This window comes from Toxotes jaculatrix, chromosome 6 (assembly GCF_017976425.1).
Source record: "Toxotes jaculatrix isolate fToxJac2 chromosome 6, fToxJac2.pri, whole genome shotgun sequence".
Classification (NCBI taxonomy): domain Eukaryota; kingdom Metazoa; phylum Chordata; class Actinopteri; family Toxotidae; genus Toxotes; species Toxotes jaculatrix.
Genome location: NC_054399.1, coordinates 16,974,645 through 16,989,367, shown reverse-complemented (window position 1 = coordinate 16,989,367; position 14,723 = coordinate 16,974,645). Strand labels below are relative to the sequence as shown.

Below are 14,723 nucleotides of genomic sequence, written 5' to 3'. Positions count from 1 at the left end.
CATCAGCTGTGTATGGGAGCTGCTTCTTCTTCTTTCTTTTGGCTTGCAAACCAAAAACTGTACTGTTAAACTTCATAATTCCTCCAGTGTTTGCCAGAGGTCTGGTATTGTTCATATAGATATACAGATAAGATAGAATTTTAACTATCTTTTATAATATTTTCTCTGTTTCAAACTGATTGCTGTACAAAGTGCTAAAACTGTCTAAAACTACTTTTAGATAAACTTAATGGATTGATCTTTTGGTAAAGTAAATGAAGCTTGCTGGTACTGTTTACAGTTCCCCAAATGACTTCTCTGGAAAAGGCCTACCATTGCTTTCACAATAAAGTGTGTTTATTGTATGTTGTGTTATAGTGTTGACACAGTAGATGAACACATCACAACTAATAAACAGAGTGTAACAGAAATATGTGGTGGCTAGAAACAAGTGCATCATGCATACACCAGCTGGTTTTATAAACTCAACACTGTTAGCCAGCTGAAGAACAAAGAAATGAAGGCTTTCTGAGTACTTTTTTTAATCAATCAATAATTTTTAATGGCTGAGTCAGCTGTTATTGCCCCCCCCCCCCCCCCCCTCAGCTATTAGAACCATTGATTAAAATCAGGACCTATGTGTGGGATATTTTGGCACACAGGCATTTAGTACAGCAAGGTTGGTCTGTTCTTTTTTACCACCTCTGCTAAACCATCTTGTGATGGAATCCTGATCTAAAACCACAGAACATGTTGTATTAGACTGAGAATGATCATCATAAAAGGGTGGAAAGTCCCTTACTGTGTTGAACATGGCTCATACATTGTGTGTGTGCACTCCTACGTTCTAGCAGGGCACAAGACGAAATGATCGTGATTTGATAAAGGCCTAATGGAGTGAGTGTGGGAGCTTAACAGCCTTTCAGCTTTCAGTTTATGTAATTTAAAATAGAAGTGCTTTGAAATTAGATGCACATGAGAAACAACTTTTAAGATTAAATCTTGCTTCAAGCACCTCCTGAGAACTTGCTACGCTAAATAAAGTTTGAGACGTTTTCATATTTTTGTATCTAGACTAGCAATACACACAGGGCTAGCTTCACTCTCCATGTATCTTTCATGACTCGGGCTGAAACTAATAATTATTTTCTAATTAATAATTACTGATCTGATTCTAATTATAGTTACTGATTAATCTGCTGATTATTTTATCCATTGTTCAGTTTGTTGTTTCATCTATGAAAGGTTAGAAAATAGTGCAAAATGTTTGTTTTAATTTCCCACAGTTTATTTTTTATCATGGACGACAAAGAAAAACAGTGAATCCTCACATTGGGGAAATTGGAACCAGCTAATAATTGGCAGTCTTGCTTGAAATATGACTGAAATTATTATTATTTGTCGATTAAATGACTCATTTTTACTGCTCCATGTTTCACTGTTTTACTTAAATGCAAACATCACCAACATTTACATTTTACTTACATACAAGCAGCGGTAAATCCTGTGTTTGGCTGTTTCATAATGTCAGGCATATCAGAGCTTAGTTCATCAGTTTGACTAACAGGATAATGGACATCTTTGGACTTGTGTAAAGCCAATATTGGTTAGCAGTGTGTGAAAAGGGGACTGTATACTTACATTGTGAAGGGCTTTAGCACAGACTATGGCACAGCTATTGAAGATTAAGGAAAGGAATTAAGAGGGGTGTGTCTGTTTGTTCTCTCCTCTTCACGTTTGTCTATAATGCCCTTGTCATCATGAGAGTGGGGCTAATCAGATTACATTTTAGGTTGTAAAGCTGTAGCTAGCGATATAATGAACAATATGTCCTGGGTTGATTATCAGCCATGTCATCACTAAAGCCTGCTGTTCACCAGCTGGAACTGCTCTTTATCCTCTCACATCCCACAAGTCTGACCTGAGACTTAATTAAAGTTCTATTAGGCATTAAAATAAGGAAAACATTGTACTGTAGGCATTTTAGTTAATTGCAGGCCGAGGTAATCGTGGTGATGTGAATGCAAGGTTGTCACTGTCAAACTACTTTCTTCCCTAGGGGTAAGACTCTTAACACAGTCATTTGTACACTTGTGGTCTTGTAGTGAGTCTATAATTTCCCTTCACTGTGTGAAAGGCCTTCAAGTATTGATGTTTCAGAATGCCTTCAGACGAATTTTTGTAACAAATACACCAAATTATGTTTTCTTCTTTTTCCTTGCAGGGTTGACTGAGCCAAACAACCAATGTGTTATTGTAAATAAAGCAGTGTATATGCAGATTCTGAAAGAGCTTAAAGAGCACTAATTTCCCTTTACTCAAATAAATAAATAAATAAATAAATAAATACATACAATTTTTAATTTAGGTCTTGAATATTTTGTCTAGCCTGCCTTTGGCATTAATGTTACTTATAAAATGTTGGTCCAGCTCATGCTTAATGGTCAATTAATTATAATATTAGGAATAATGGTTATAATAATGTGATGCAATTATCAATAAATTCATGCACACATAAGTGGAAGTACATACTCAGTGCATGAAAAGTGTGTGGAAAGTTTACATTTATCTTTAACCTAACTTAAGGAACCCCGCATAAAGCCTGTAAACAATGCTGACGACGTGTGTTAACTGGTATGTAGCTATGTAATATTTAACACTCTCCTTTCTTTTTCACTCTTCTCTTTCAGGAACCTATAAAGTCCAGGGCACCACAGCTCCATTTGGAGTATAGATTTTACAAACAGTTGGGAAATTCAGGTAAGAGACATACTAACTGTAGATTATGAGTCACTGATAAACAGCCACATTATGATGAGTTGAATGTGAATGGGCCTTTTCTCTGTAGGTTGGGCTTAATTGGAAGGAAAAAACTCATACTTTATATTTAGAATGAGGTGCACAGATGATCATGTCCTCTTTAAGTTGAATAAATGTGATAACACTGTTTTCCACTCAAAAGCTTCAGGTCATTAATGGAGTTCTTAAAGACGGCACCATTATTAGTCACAATGCTTTTAGTATTGTTTTTTATTTTATTGATTTTATTTAGGCAAATTGGCCAAGGGTTGATCTATTTCAGAGCTTATGGAAGACTGAGCAGGTTGCAGTAGTCACGCCTGGTCTTGTGAGTGTGACTGGTTCCCTTGCAAGAGTGCTGGTTCTTCTTGTCAAGGAATAATGGCAGCATAAAAATGGATCCTTTTTATGAGAACAGGCACATAAATAGGAGAGAGACAGGAGGACAAAGATTTAATCCCTCAAACAAGTGGACAGTCTGATATGGAAGTGGCCAAGTGTGTTTGTAAATTTGTTTTTTTGGCTAAACCACTGGTATTGAGCTTGTGTGAGCTAATTTGTTTACATGGAGAAATAAATGCAATATTTCAACTATTATAAAATACTTAATTTAACCTTTATATGCCAGGTCTGCAATGTTGTTGTCATGCAGCTAGTATTCAGTCAGGGTTTCAGTGCTTCATTAGTAGAAATATAAATCCCCTGTGGTCATCCAGTTAGCACAGGTTGTTTTCATTTTAGAAGAGCATAGTTTTACTCACTGCACTGCAATGTGAGAACTTGTTTAAGATTTACAATATTTATTCAGAAAAATAACTGTTTTGTTTGTCAATGTTCCTGGCAACTTAAACATGCAAAAACATTGTGGAAGGGAACCAAAAAAGGAGAGGAAAGGATGCATTTTCAAATCAAGGATCAAGGATCAAGGAACTTTATTGTCATACCAGGACATTTACATGTTATGGTACGAAATTAGTACTCAGGTCCCAGTTTAAGCCATTCAGAGCCGTGAACAAAATGAAGTATAAGTGGATACAAATGTATTTGCCTAAGTGTGGACCTGTAACATCAGGCAAACAGACAAATGAAAACAACTGTAAAGTCTTCCATTACATCCGAATTTATTTGTTTTTCTTTTCTACATTTGTGGGAGCCAGTGGATGTCTGCTTCCTCTTATCTAAAACCACCTCCACAGTACTCTGAGTCTTTACTCTCCCACAGCACTGCCCATAACATGGTAATGCGCTATGATGCATAGCTGTGGCTCGAGGGCAGCAGCTCTTTGATCTGGTCTGGCTGGTCAGCTGGTTACAGAGGATGAAAGAGGTGGCACAGTCAGATGGTTGGGAGTGACTGGGACTTGATTTGCTAGCTGGCTGGCTAGCTGGCTAGCTGGCTAGCTGGCTGGCTAGAAAGGCTCACCTGATGCACGTGTGTTGCTTTGGCCAGCTTACAGCACCCATGCTCAATTGCTAATTCATAATTGTATGCAAACTTTACCAGTCAAACTGACGAGCAAAAGGTACAGTCTGTCCTGTCTTCCACCACCACCACCGCTTTTTGTGCTGCAAGTGCCAACACCCACACGTCCCAGTCATTATTCTTTTGTCTCTGGTCCCAGACCAAGTCCTTTATAGTCAAGTAAATCCAGGATTAAGTCCCAGTTTACATTTAATTACATAGTTTAGCCAAGTAGGCTTCATTGGATGGCTCTGTGTGATTGTCACTGTATAACAACATAGATTTGAAAACTCATGGTAAATATGTAAATGTGGGAATGCTGGCACATATATTTGTGTTTACTATTCTATAACTATCATGCAGAAGTGACCTGGGCATCAGTGGCCCTCCCCAGTCTGAGAAGTGTGTCTGTCATGGTCTAATTTAGTGACACGTGCCAGTTTCTTGGCTCCTTGTACAAGAGCAAAAGCCCTGCACTGTTGATAAGGAGATGGGGCATTAGGGCAGTCCTTTACTATTTATAGATGGTCCTCTACAAGCAGTTGTGCCGCTATGGTGTGTCTGCTTAGATAGCTTCCCTAGCCACAGTATCCTCTGCCTCCCTGATTGACTGTGTGCTGCCTGCAGAGAGTGCAAGGAAACTTTCCAGCATGCATTGCTAACAGGGTGTGGTTTATTTTTCTTTATGGCCATACTTATTTTAATCTGGTCAGTTGGATCTGTAAATAATCTCGTGCAGTGCATGCCCACACATATGTAAACATAACTGTAATTGTCATGTCCTGTGCGATTTGCCTTGATTATGGCAGAGGATTCCTCCAGTCCAGGCTTGTCTCTTTCTGCCTTAAGTTGTTTCCTCTAGTTTATTAAATATATCATTAAGGCCTTCAGCTTTGTACTTACTGACCGAGTTCTGGGGTTTGTACTGTATGCACAGTTTTGATTAGCCCTTACACAGAACTATAGACAGGCAGTTTACACAGGTAGCATAATAGAGCAAGCTAATGTGAGGCCATTACTGTGTTTTTAAATGCAAACTGGAAAATATACACTTTATTGCACTATTCTTTTGATGATTTCAGTTGTGATTGCTGCTACACAGCGTTTACAGATGGATACTGTAAATCAACATGATTGGCATGAGTCACTACACTTGTTCAGAATTTCAAAGATAGTTACTTGAATATGCAACAGTAAAGCATATTTGAGAAGAGACCCTTAACTGCACTGAATCATGCACAGATGAACTATATGTATTTCCAAAAGGGAAAATCTGTATATTTCTACAGGAACACACAGTATTAAATATCTCTGTGATTCTCCACAGTGACTCCATAGGAGTGATATATAATTGTGCACATCCAGTATTGCAGTCGTTACATTTTATTTACTAGGATATACAGTACCTTTGCCAAAACAGAAGCTATTCCTCCTGTGGTCATGTAGGCCACACTAGCCTGTGCCTGCTATGGTAGTGCATTTCTGTCTTTCAGAAATATTAACATTTTTTCAGTCTCTGATCAGGCCCTTTTAAGATCAGCTCAGGTGGTCAGATTTAACTTCTTTTCATCATCAGAAAATTAAAACAGATTCAACAGGTGGTGTGATGTCCACATAAAATAAAGGACACAATCAATGACACATGTCCCTCCCACTGTGTTTTAGCATTTCACTGCTCACAATCCTTCAAATAAGAGTCATAATTTTAAATCCAAAATAAAGCCCTTTAAATCTTCAAGAGCAAAATAATTTCCGGTAGATTCAGCTAAGTTTGAGTCAGTCTGATGTAAAGATTATAGACATACATTGACAGAGCCAATAAACAGAACCACTTTCAGGAGTTTAACTATAATGAACTATAGTGTACTACATGAGCTACATGATGATATGACAGGAAGGCTCACTTGACTGTCTAGCATGGGAGGAATCAAGGCGATAGATTAAATCTACTTACGTTGTCAACTTGGCTAAATGGGGACATGTGACCCTGTTAGTCCTGCATAACCCAGGAGCCTCAAATATGTCACAGCGTGGACTACTCAGCGCTTAACGCCCAGGAGGAGCTTATCTGCACACTGTTAATTCTCTCTTGTCCTGAACACATCCCAGCTGTTGGGAATACTGCCTCCCACTCTCCAAATTATTGTGAAAATTGACAATAGATCTGACAGTACTACCTCTAGTACTTCTAAATAGTAAGTAGAATGTGCTGTTGATTGCAAAGCAAGTCTTATACTACCATTCTGTGGCTTCTTGGTCAGGGGAGTGGCTTCGGATACATCCTCCAGTACTTAGGGACCTTGGCTCATGCAATCATGGATACATGATGAGTCGATATTTGTGTAATTATTGTCAAATATACTGTGGTTTCCTCTTGAGTATGATTCTGTGACGGTATCAGCATACCTGTGAATATTCCTGAGCCCCATCAGGGCTTTTGATGGCAGGATATGATGTGCCAGTGACATAGGATTTATGTTGTTTTTTTATTGGACGCAAATCATGGACTCTTATCCATGACATGTATAATTTCACTGAAAAGAAACTGTTTACTTCTGTTGTAGGATTATCCTAGGATAGATTGATGAGATTATTGTAAGAACAACTAAAACTGAGATGTCATCAGAGGCTACACCAAAGACATATGCACCATAGCAACAAATAACAGAAAAAAGAAGTAATGTATGTAATATAAATATATGCAATTTTTAATGAGTTGTTTGCCATGATTAATAAAAGCAGCATAAATTGTCTAATTTCACAATGTCAAGTTTTTTGCCATGACTAATGACTCATCTTAAGGAGAAACAGACAAGATTAATTTATTTAGCCTACTTCTTACCAGTTTACACACATGCGTGAGTGAAGAAAGTGCTGTGTGAAAATAAAACAGCTGCCCTAGTTTTTCTTAAATCAGTCAAATCACTGCTTGAGTGAATTCTTGTGAAGTGGAGCTACAGAGGTTAAAAGCTTTTGAAAGCTTTTTTTAAAAAATATTTGCTGGAATTAGTAATTAACCTATTAAGAGCAAAGGTATTGCTGTTTTCATTTTTTCTTGATTAGCGTACAACCCTGTGGCGTCTTGTGGGAATGTTGTGTTTATGAGCTATGTTGCATTTGTAGCTCTGGGCTCAGTCTGTGCAGGCCCGAGCACTGATCACATTTCAGCCTTGTGAGAACATCTCCAGAGCACTGGGCCTAATGGAAGTCACTTCTTCTTCTCTTCCCCCTCTCAGTGCACTCCACTCCATAAGCTAAATCTTTAATACACATCCCCTCTCCTCTCCTTTTCTCTCTGGCCGTTTCCTCTGTTCTCCAGCCCTCTCCTCTCTGGCCCTTAACTCTGACATTTCATTGCTGCCTGAGAGGGCCTGCCTGCAGATACAATAGGTTGGATGGTCTCAAATTGTCAAGACAGCAGGGGTCAGAGCATCACTTATGTTTGCTTGCAGCCAGAGTATTTCCCACAATGCTGAACCCAGCTATAAGATGCATTTTTTGACATGACTTGATATAATAGGCAGTATTTCAGACATTTATCCTAACAGAGGTTGTTGAGTTTGTGTTTCATTGAGAGAATCCATCTGCTGAAAAGGTTTGTTTGCCCTTCATCTTTTGCAAACAGCTGTTGTCAGATCAAAATGATGATTGTCAGAGTCATGCTTCATCATTCCGTTGCTTTTGAAGTGCTGCTCTGTTTCCTGTTGGAAAGTTGTGTTGCACTGAAAAAATAATTTGGGTTTTTGTTGTGTTGTTGTAGTTGAGTTAGTGACAGTTTGATAAACTCTCTCAAATCCTATTTTGCACTACAGTTGTTGGCAAGTTATGTCACAGAATATATTAAACTTTAGACAGAAATCACCCCAAAATGTGCTCTGGGTTTACAGCTGCTGTAAGCACCAGTCTCGCATCCACCAGATTACAATACACACTGTGCTGTCCTCTTGGGATGACTGTGCTTTGAATGCCCTCTAGATTTGGGCCAAGCTTTGATGAGTCAGCCTTCCAGTGATCTCTTGTCACTGCCTCATCTGTCATGGACATCATTACCAGGAAAATCCTAGAGACTAAAGAGCAGACAGGTGTTTGTGTTTGTGTGTGTCTTAGTTCCCTGTTGGACTGATGTTGAGGGGTGATCAGGTAAATCTGACCGTAAACTCTCCACCCCTTCGTTAGCAGCTGACATACACACACAGTCCAAACAGAATACTGCTGCACACAGAGGTATGCCTATTCTGAAAACCCATTTATCTCTATTTCACATTTATTTATTTTTGTTACATACAAATAAAAATGTGCTTGCCCATTCTCTTAATCTGTTTTCCTTTTTTTTTAATCTGGATTTTAATCTCTCAGACTCTGTGTGTCACAGTCTTTTTCTCTCAGCTCACACACCACATCAGTGCTGTTGCCACAGCAGGCATAGCAGGACTGATGTGGTATCTTTTGATTAGTGGTGTTTCAGGGATATGGCTGGCTTGTAGATGCTATGCCTTTAGCAGCACAGAATGGTTCAGAGGTCCCGGGTTGGCTGCCTGGTGAAAGAACCAACTCATCATGGACAGCCTGACCCAGTACTCTGTGAACCTGGGGACTGGGCCAGAAGCTTTTCCATTTTTGTTTTTGATTGTGTCAGATGTTACAGGCTACAAATCTGTAGTGGATGTCAGTGGATCTGAAATAAATGCATGCTCATACACATCCAATACCTTAGAAATTTCAAAAGGAGATGGCTGACAAAAATGCCAGATAAATGAGTCTGGATTTTGTGTCTACATAGCATTGTTTATCTTTTTTTTTGCAGTGAGATGTTTCATGTTAGTCAAGACTGTTTGTGAAATATGATGTTGGTTCTTTTGGCCTCACCAGTTCATTTTTTTGTGACAAAGCTCTTAAGTCTGTAGCCAACAGACATTAGGAAACAGCAGTTTAGGTCATTGTGCTGTTTTCTTTGTGGAAACTGACTTTAAGTTAAAAAGTAAGGTAAGTGGTTGCTCGCTATATGAGCATCTTTGAGTCATGTCATTTAAAAAATGATGCCCTTGTAAATGGTGTTGATTTTTTATTATTCTTGCTCAACTGTTTTACACATGTATACGGATGTATCATGTTGTACTCGTTTCCCAAGGGAAATAACTCCTTGGTCTACAGTTTTATAACCAGGAAATGTGTTTTCAGTTAAGCCTGTAATGTGCACTTCTCACACACCTTTTCCCAGGTGTGTTTTGTCATTCCTTGAATATAAAATTGTTACACAATAAAAAATATAAAATTGTTACACAATTTTATATCCACTGAATGACCGTGTTGTTTACTTGTTCAGTGTAGAAGAAATTTAAGTTCAAGAACTCAATCGTATTGAAATGAATCGTTTCTAGACTTTGTGAATTGAAATCAGATCAAATGAAGAGATGAGTGCCAATTTCCAGCCTTAGTTATTCATAAAAACTCTGCTACTGAATTTTTAAGAAATTTTTATTTGCCCTGCTGATTTTCAGATAAAAGTGCAGATATTTCTTTTCACAATTAGAAATACTTGTCCATTACTCTTCGTATGTGCCTTACAGTTTTCCATGCTCCAGTTTTCCCACTGTCAAAACACTGATAAACGTATAACTAGTACATACTGCTGGGTTGATCCACCACATTCTTCAGAGGTCATATACACAACCAAGAAGGGGGTGTGGTGGTTTCTAGTAGCAAAGGCTCTTGACAGTTTTTGACATTGTGCTGTTCACCCTTTATTAGTGTTTTTTTAAGACTCCTTTCCCTTTAAGCCTACTTCAAAGCAAAAAAAAAAAAAAAACACACACACACACCTGTTTCTCAAGAACCTGTTGAGGGAAGTAATCTGAAATGTAATTTGTTGAAATACCTATAGTGTGAGCAAAGAGTCTCCTCCCATCCTGCATTTCTTATCAACACACCTGGGCCGATAATTCAGTTCAGCGAATGAGGCACCTTTCACGTGAAGTGTGGTGTTTCTGCACTAAATGTTACACTAGTACTATGCGGCAATATTTAGACGTTTAAAATGAATTATAAATTGGTAATCGGGTATGGTTCATATGATGCAGAGATGACAGAAGAAAAAGGAGCTTGTGCAACAAAAAGTTGAGAAACACTGCGCACGCACCACACTTTTACATGACAAAGTAACAATGACCTCAGTAGTTTAGTCACAGTACAGTGTCAAGATCATAGTTAAATACAACACACCTGGGCTGATGTTTTAAATAAATATGCATATGAATATGAAATAATTACAAAATGGTAACCAGCTTTGGTTCATATGATGCAGAGATGACACAGAAGAAGAGGAGCTTGAACAACAAAAAGTTGAGAAACACTACATTGGCCACACTTTTAAGTGGCACAGTAACAATGGCCTCAGTAGCTTATTCACAGTACAAAATCAAGATTATAGTAAAATACCTCAGTGTTGGACACTCGATTCTTATTTTTTTTAAAAAAAGAAAATACATCACAGGCATCAGTGCATTTACATTTTTGTAAACCTCTGCGCCCCCTGGCTTAATGGTTTCTGATGCTGAAATTTCAAAAGGCATCTATTTTATACACGTCGACATTAAAAATTGCACTCATTGTAAGACAAGTCTAATAAAAGTGTGCGTCAAAGAGAATTTATAATTCTGTAAGACATAACAGCAGTTGTATTTGTCTCCGCAGAGGGAATCCCTCAGGTGTACTACTTTGGTCCTTGCGGGAAATACAATGCCATGGTGCTGGAGCTGCTTGGACCCAGTCTAGAGGACTTGTTTGACCTCTGTGACCGCACCTTCTCCCTCAAGACCGTCCTCATGATAGCCATACAGCTGGTAAGGCCTGTGGGTCAGGTCTGTGGGTTTGGAATGATTGGGGATTAACAAAAAATTACCTAATGCACAAACCAAAGAACAGCAAAAGCTTATAATAGTTCTTATACTTTTCATTAATGTTTTACATCTTACGGCACTGTACTGTAGTTTTGAGTAAATGCTTGAATTGAAACACATTTTTAAGTTTAGCTGAAAGAAATCATGTAATTAAGTTTACATGTTTTACCAAAAGCATCTGTCTTTAGTGTAAGCTCAGGTAAAATCTTGCTGAATAATCTTATTTTTGTAATCCCCTTGTACTACTGAATAATTTTGAAAACTACCTGGACAACTGAGTGACTGAAATTTTCATAGGCTAATCTTGATCTGTTTATTGCTTGTCTAGATAACACGGATGGAGTATGTCCACACCAAGAGTCTGATATACAGAGATGTGAAGCCAGAGAACTTCCTGGTTGGGCGGCCAGGAAGCAAGAGGCAGCACACCATCCACATCATTGACTTTGGTCTGGCCAAAGAGTACATAGACCCCGAGACCAAAAAACACATCCCCTACAGGGAGCACAAGAGTCTGACTGGGACGGCACGCTACATGAGCATCAACACACACCTGGGAAAAGGTAAGAAAGTCTTAGGAAGCCCTTTAAATTTGCAGAGGAAATTTTTGCTCCTATTTACATTCAGCTTAATGAAGATATTCTTTTCTGTGTGCAAATACATCACCACTGTGTACCCAGCATTAAAAACAAATGCCATTAAGTTGATTTTACATAGTTATTTGTTTAACTTTTGGAAGTTACTGTACCTAAGATGTTTCTTGAGACCAGCAGTGTTAGTTTGGGCTTGCTTGTAAATTTACATCTTTCAAAAAGAGAAAGAAAAAAGATTTCTCTCAAGTATAGCTTCATTTCTAGGGTATGTTGCAGCATCTCCTCTTTATTTGCTTTCCTTTTTTACTCCGTGGCAGAGGTGGTCAACCATGTTATATGAAGAGTGAACAGTCTGCACATTATAAATCCAACCACTCACCTCAGGAGGTGATTTTACTGATTAGTCCTTCCCTTCTACCTGAAGGAGTGCTAATGAGTGGGTGGAGTGTTTGGTTGGAATGAAAACCTGCTGTTGGTTCCTCACCGCACACAATTTGGCCACCCGTGCTCTGTGGCTTAATCAAAGCCTTTTACATGGTTGATTTAAACTCCCAGATAATTGTTCATTTGTGCTGTGTTTCCTACTGCCCAGCTGCCCGTTTCTCTTGCCAGCTGGTTATAAAATGAATTTGTTTCTCACAGCTAACCTAATTTTCTGTCTTGTTCTGTTCATTCCAGAGCAAAGCAGAAGGGATGATTTGGAGGCGCTGGGTCACATGTTCATGTACTTCCTCCGAGGTAGCCTGCCGTGGCAGGGCCTGAAGGTACTGTAGTTTGTTGTTTGACGTCCTCCAGGTGTTGGCACATACTGATTTACATCAGAATGGTGTAATCCTCTTATTGCTTAGCACAGAGATGTACCTTTTCCTCCTAGACTCCTCCGTACAGTATCTCTTTTATAACTATGATCTGCGTGACCTTAGGGACAGAGAGCCAAGGTCTCCCCATTGAAGACTAAGAAGCACCTTCCACTTCACTCACACACAGAAAATACTCAGCACTCTCTGTGTAATTCGCTGCTGTTGCATCAAACACACTTGATATCAAAATCCACTGACTAACGCATTTGAACGGTTTAGTGAAAAAGAACTTAAAGCACTAAGAAACACAGGCATGATCACAGGTAGCAGGAGGGCAGGATATAGCAAGCTGCGGAGTTGCTGGGCTTTTATTTTATTTTTTTAAGGCATCAGTATCAAAGGTGTACATACAATAGACTAGAAGACAAGACACGTCATTCTGAACATTTGCTGTGTGGGAGGAAGCTCTTGGTAGATGAATGTGAGGGATGTATGAATGTGGGGGATGCTGGGTGGCTCAGGCCAAAACAAACTCTCACCAGCACACAACATGACAGTTAGCATCAAAATACAATGAAGGAGTACAGTGATCGGATATCAATACAACCCTGAAGGGTTTCTCTGAATGGTTATTATTTGGTAGGTGTAGAACAGCACCAATCGGTTGATAAGTGGAAGAAAGATTTGTCTGGTCTAATGAATTCAAATCCAAAGTTGATAATGGTAGATTCAGTTTAAATATTACAAGACAAAAACTGAAAAAAATCACATGTGGATACAGTACAGTACAGCTCATAACAGTTGGGGTGATGTAAGCATTTAAAGGGCATGCAGCTGACATACAGTGGGTCTGTTAATGCCTGTAGCCTGACACTTTGGTGCTAAAGCGCACCTTTGAAGGAGATTTTCCACAAGATAATGTTCCCCGTCGTAATATAAGAATCATCTTGGGAAGGATGGAGAACCCCTCAAAAGACATGATGGATATAAAATGACCCCACGAAACACATACGCTACAAGTCCCTTGTTGAGTCACTGCCAAAGCTTGTGGCAAAATCAGTCTAGCAATGTACTTAAGTGCCATGGCAGACAAAGCTGGTTTTCACCAACACAAGGATCCAGTGCGGCACATATCTGTGTAATTGTGACTCAAGAATTTAAAATGACTAACCAAAGAATTTGCATCTGTCTGCAACTCAAGCACCCACTACAAAAAACATTTGAATATTACACCTAATCGTTTACGCCACCTGCAGCTATGTATTTGTTCAAAATTTGAATGTAAAATGTATATTTCTTCTCCTTCAACTTCCCTCCCTTCTAGGCTGACACTTTGAAGGAGAGGTATCAGAAAATTGGGGACACCAAACGGGCGACACCAATTGAAGTGCTTTGTGAAAGCTTCCCTGGTCAGTAGAACCAGCCCATTTCCTTTCTTTACTGTGTTTTTGAATTTCTTCCATATTTGAATTCTACTTTCTCCTCATTTCACAATATATTCTCTTTTGTTACAGAAGAGATGGCCACCTACCTGCGCTATGTTAGGAGGCTGGACTTCTTTGAGAAGCCTGATTATGACTACTTGAGGAAGCTCTTCACTGATCTGTTTGATAGGAACGGCTATGTCTTTGACTATGAGTATGACTGGGTCGGCAAATCACTTGTGAGTGCCTCTTACTGAATCCACTCGTCCTCCCCCTCCTTTCCCTCTGAAACCTGTTGATTGGACCGTCAAACCTTATGGCAGCAGTTGCTTTATTTCTCTCACTGACATTTTTTTGGAATTTAACACAGTGGTTTTTGTTTATATTTTATATTAGATTTTTAAATTTAAATATTTCAACTGTTGTTTTGACACCACAGTTGTTTTCCCTTATGTTTCAGCCCACACCGATAGGTCCCATCCCCAGTGACACGCCCCTGCAGCCCAGCAGCAGAGACAAAGCACAACAGCAGACCAAAAACCAGGTGAGGTCATCATCATTAAAACACAACAAACACCACACCCTCTCTCCAGTCTACGTAAAGATTGACAGATTGACCGACCAGTCGACCGACCAACCCTGTCATTCAAGTTCCTGTGCAGGGCTACTCTTGTTGTGTCCAACTGTAAGCAACTTCCTGGAGAAAATGGCTGTGGTTCAGTTCTACTTCTCCTACATTCCTGTTCCTGTCTGACTGCACAGCAGTGACA

At 39.1% G+C, this 14,723-nt stretch overlaps 1 protein-coding gene across 5 annotated transcripts in view; it reads left to right on the top strand.

The window, feature by feature from the left end:
• Positions 1-14,723, top strand: part of csnk1g2b (casein kinase 1, gamma 2b) — a 34,516-nt gene that overhangs the window by 15,600 nt on the left and 4,193 nt on the right. For 3 of the 5 annotated variants that reach the window (XM_041040029.1, XM_041040026.1, XM_041040027.1), the window contains exons 3-9: positions 2,670-2,739; positions 10,931-11,079; positions 11,465-11,699; positions 12,408-12,493; positions 13,854-13,938; positions 14,044-14,192; positions 14,414-14,497. In XM_041040029.1, coding sequence (XP_040895963.1) covers positions 2,670-2,739; positions 10,931-11,079; positions 11,465-11,699; positions 12,408-12,493; positions 13,854-13,938; positions 14,044-14,192; positions 14,414-14,497 — 858 coding nt within the window. The remainder of the gene's footprint in view (positions 1-2,669; positions 2,740-10,930; positions 11,080-11,464; positions 11,700-12,407; positions 12,494-13,853; positions 13,939-14,043; positions 14,193-14,413; positions 14,498-14,723) is intronic. The other 2 variants (XM_041040030.1, XM_041040028.1) reach the window with 1 other exon arrangement.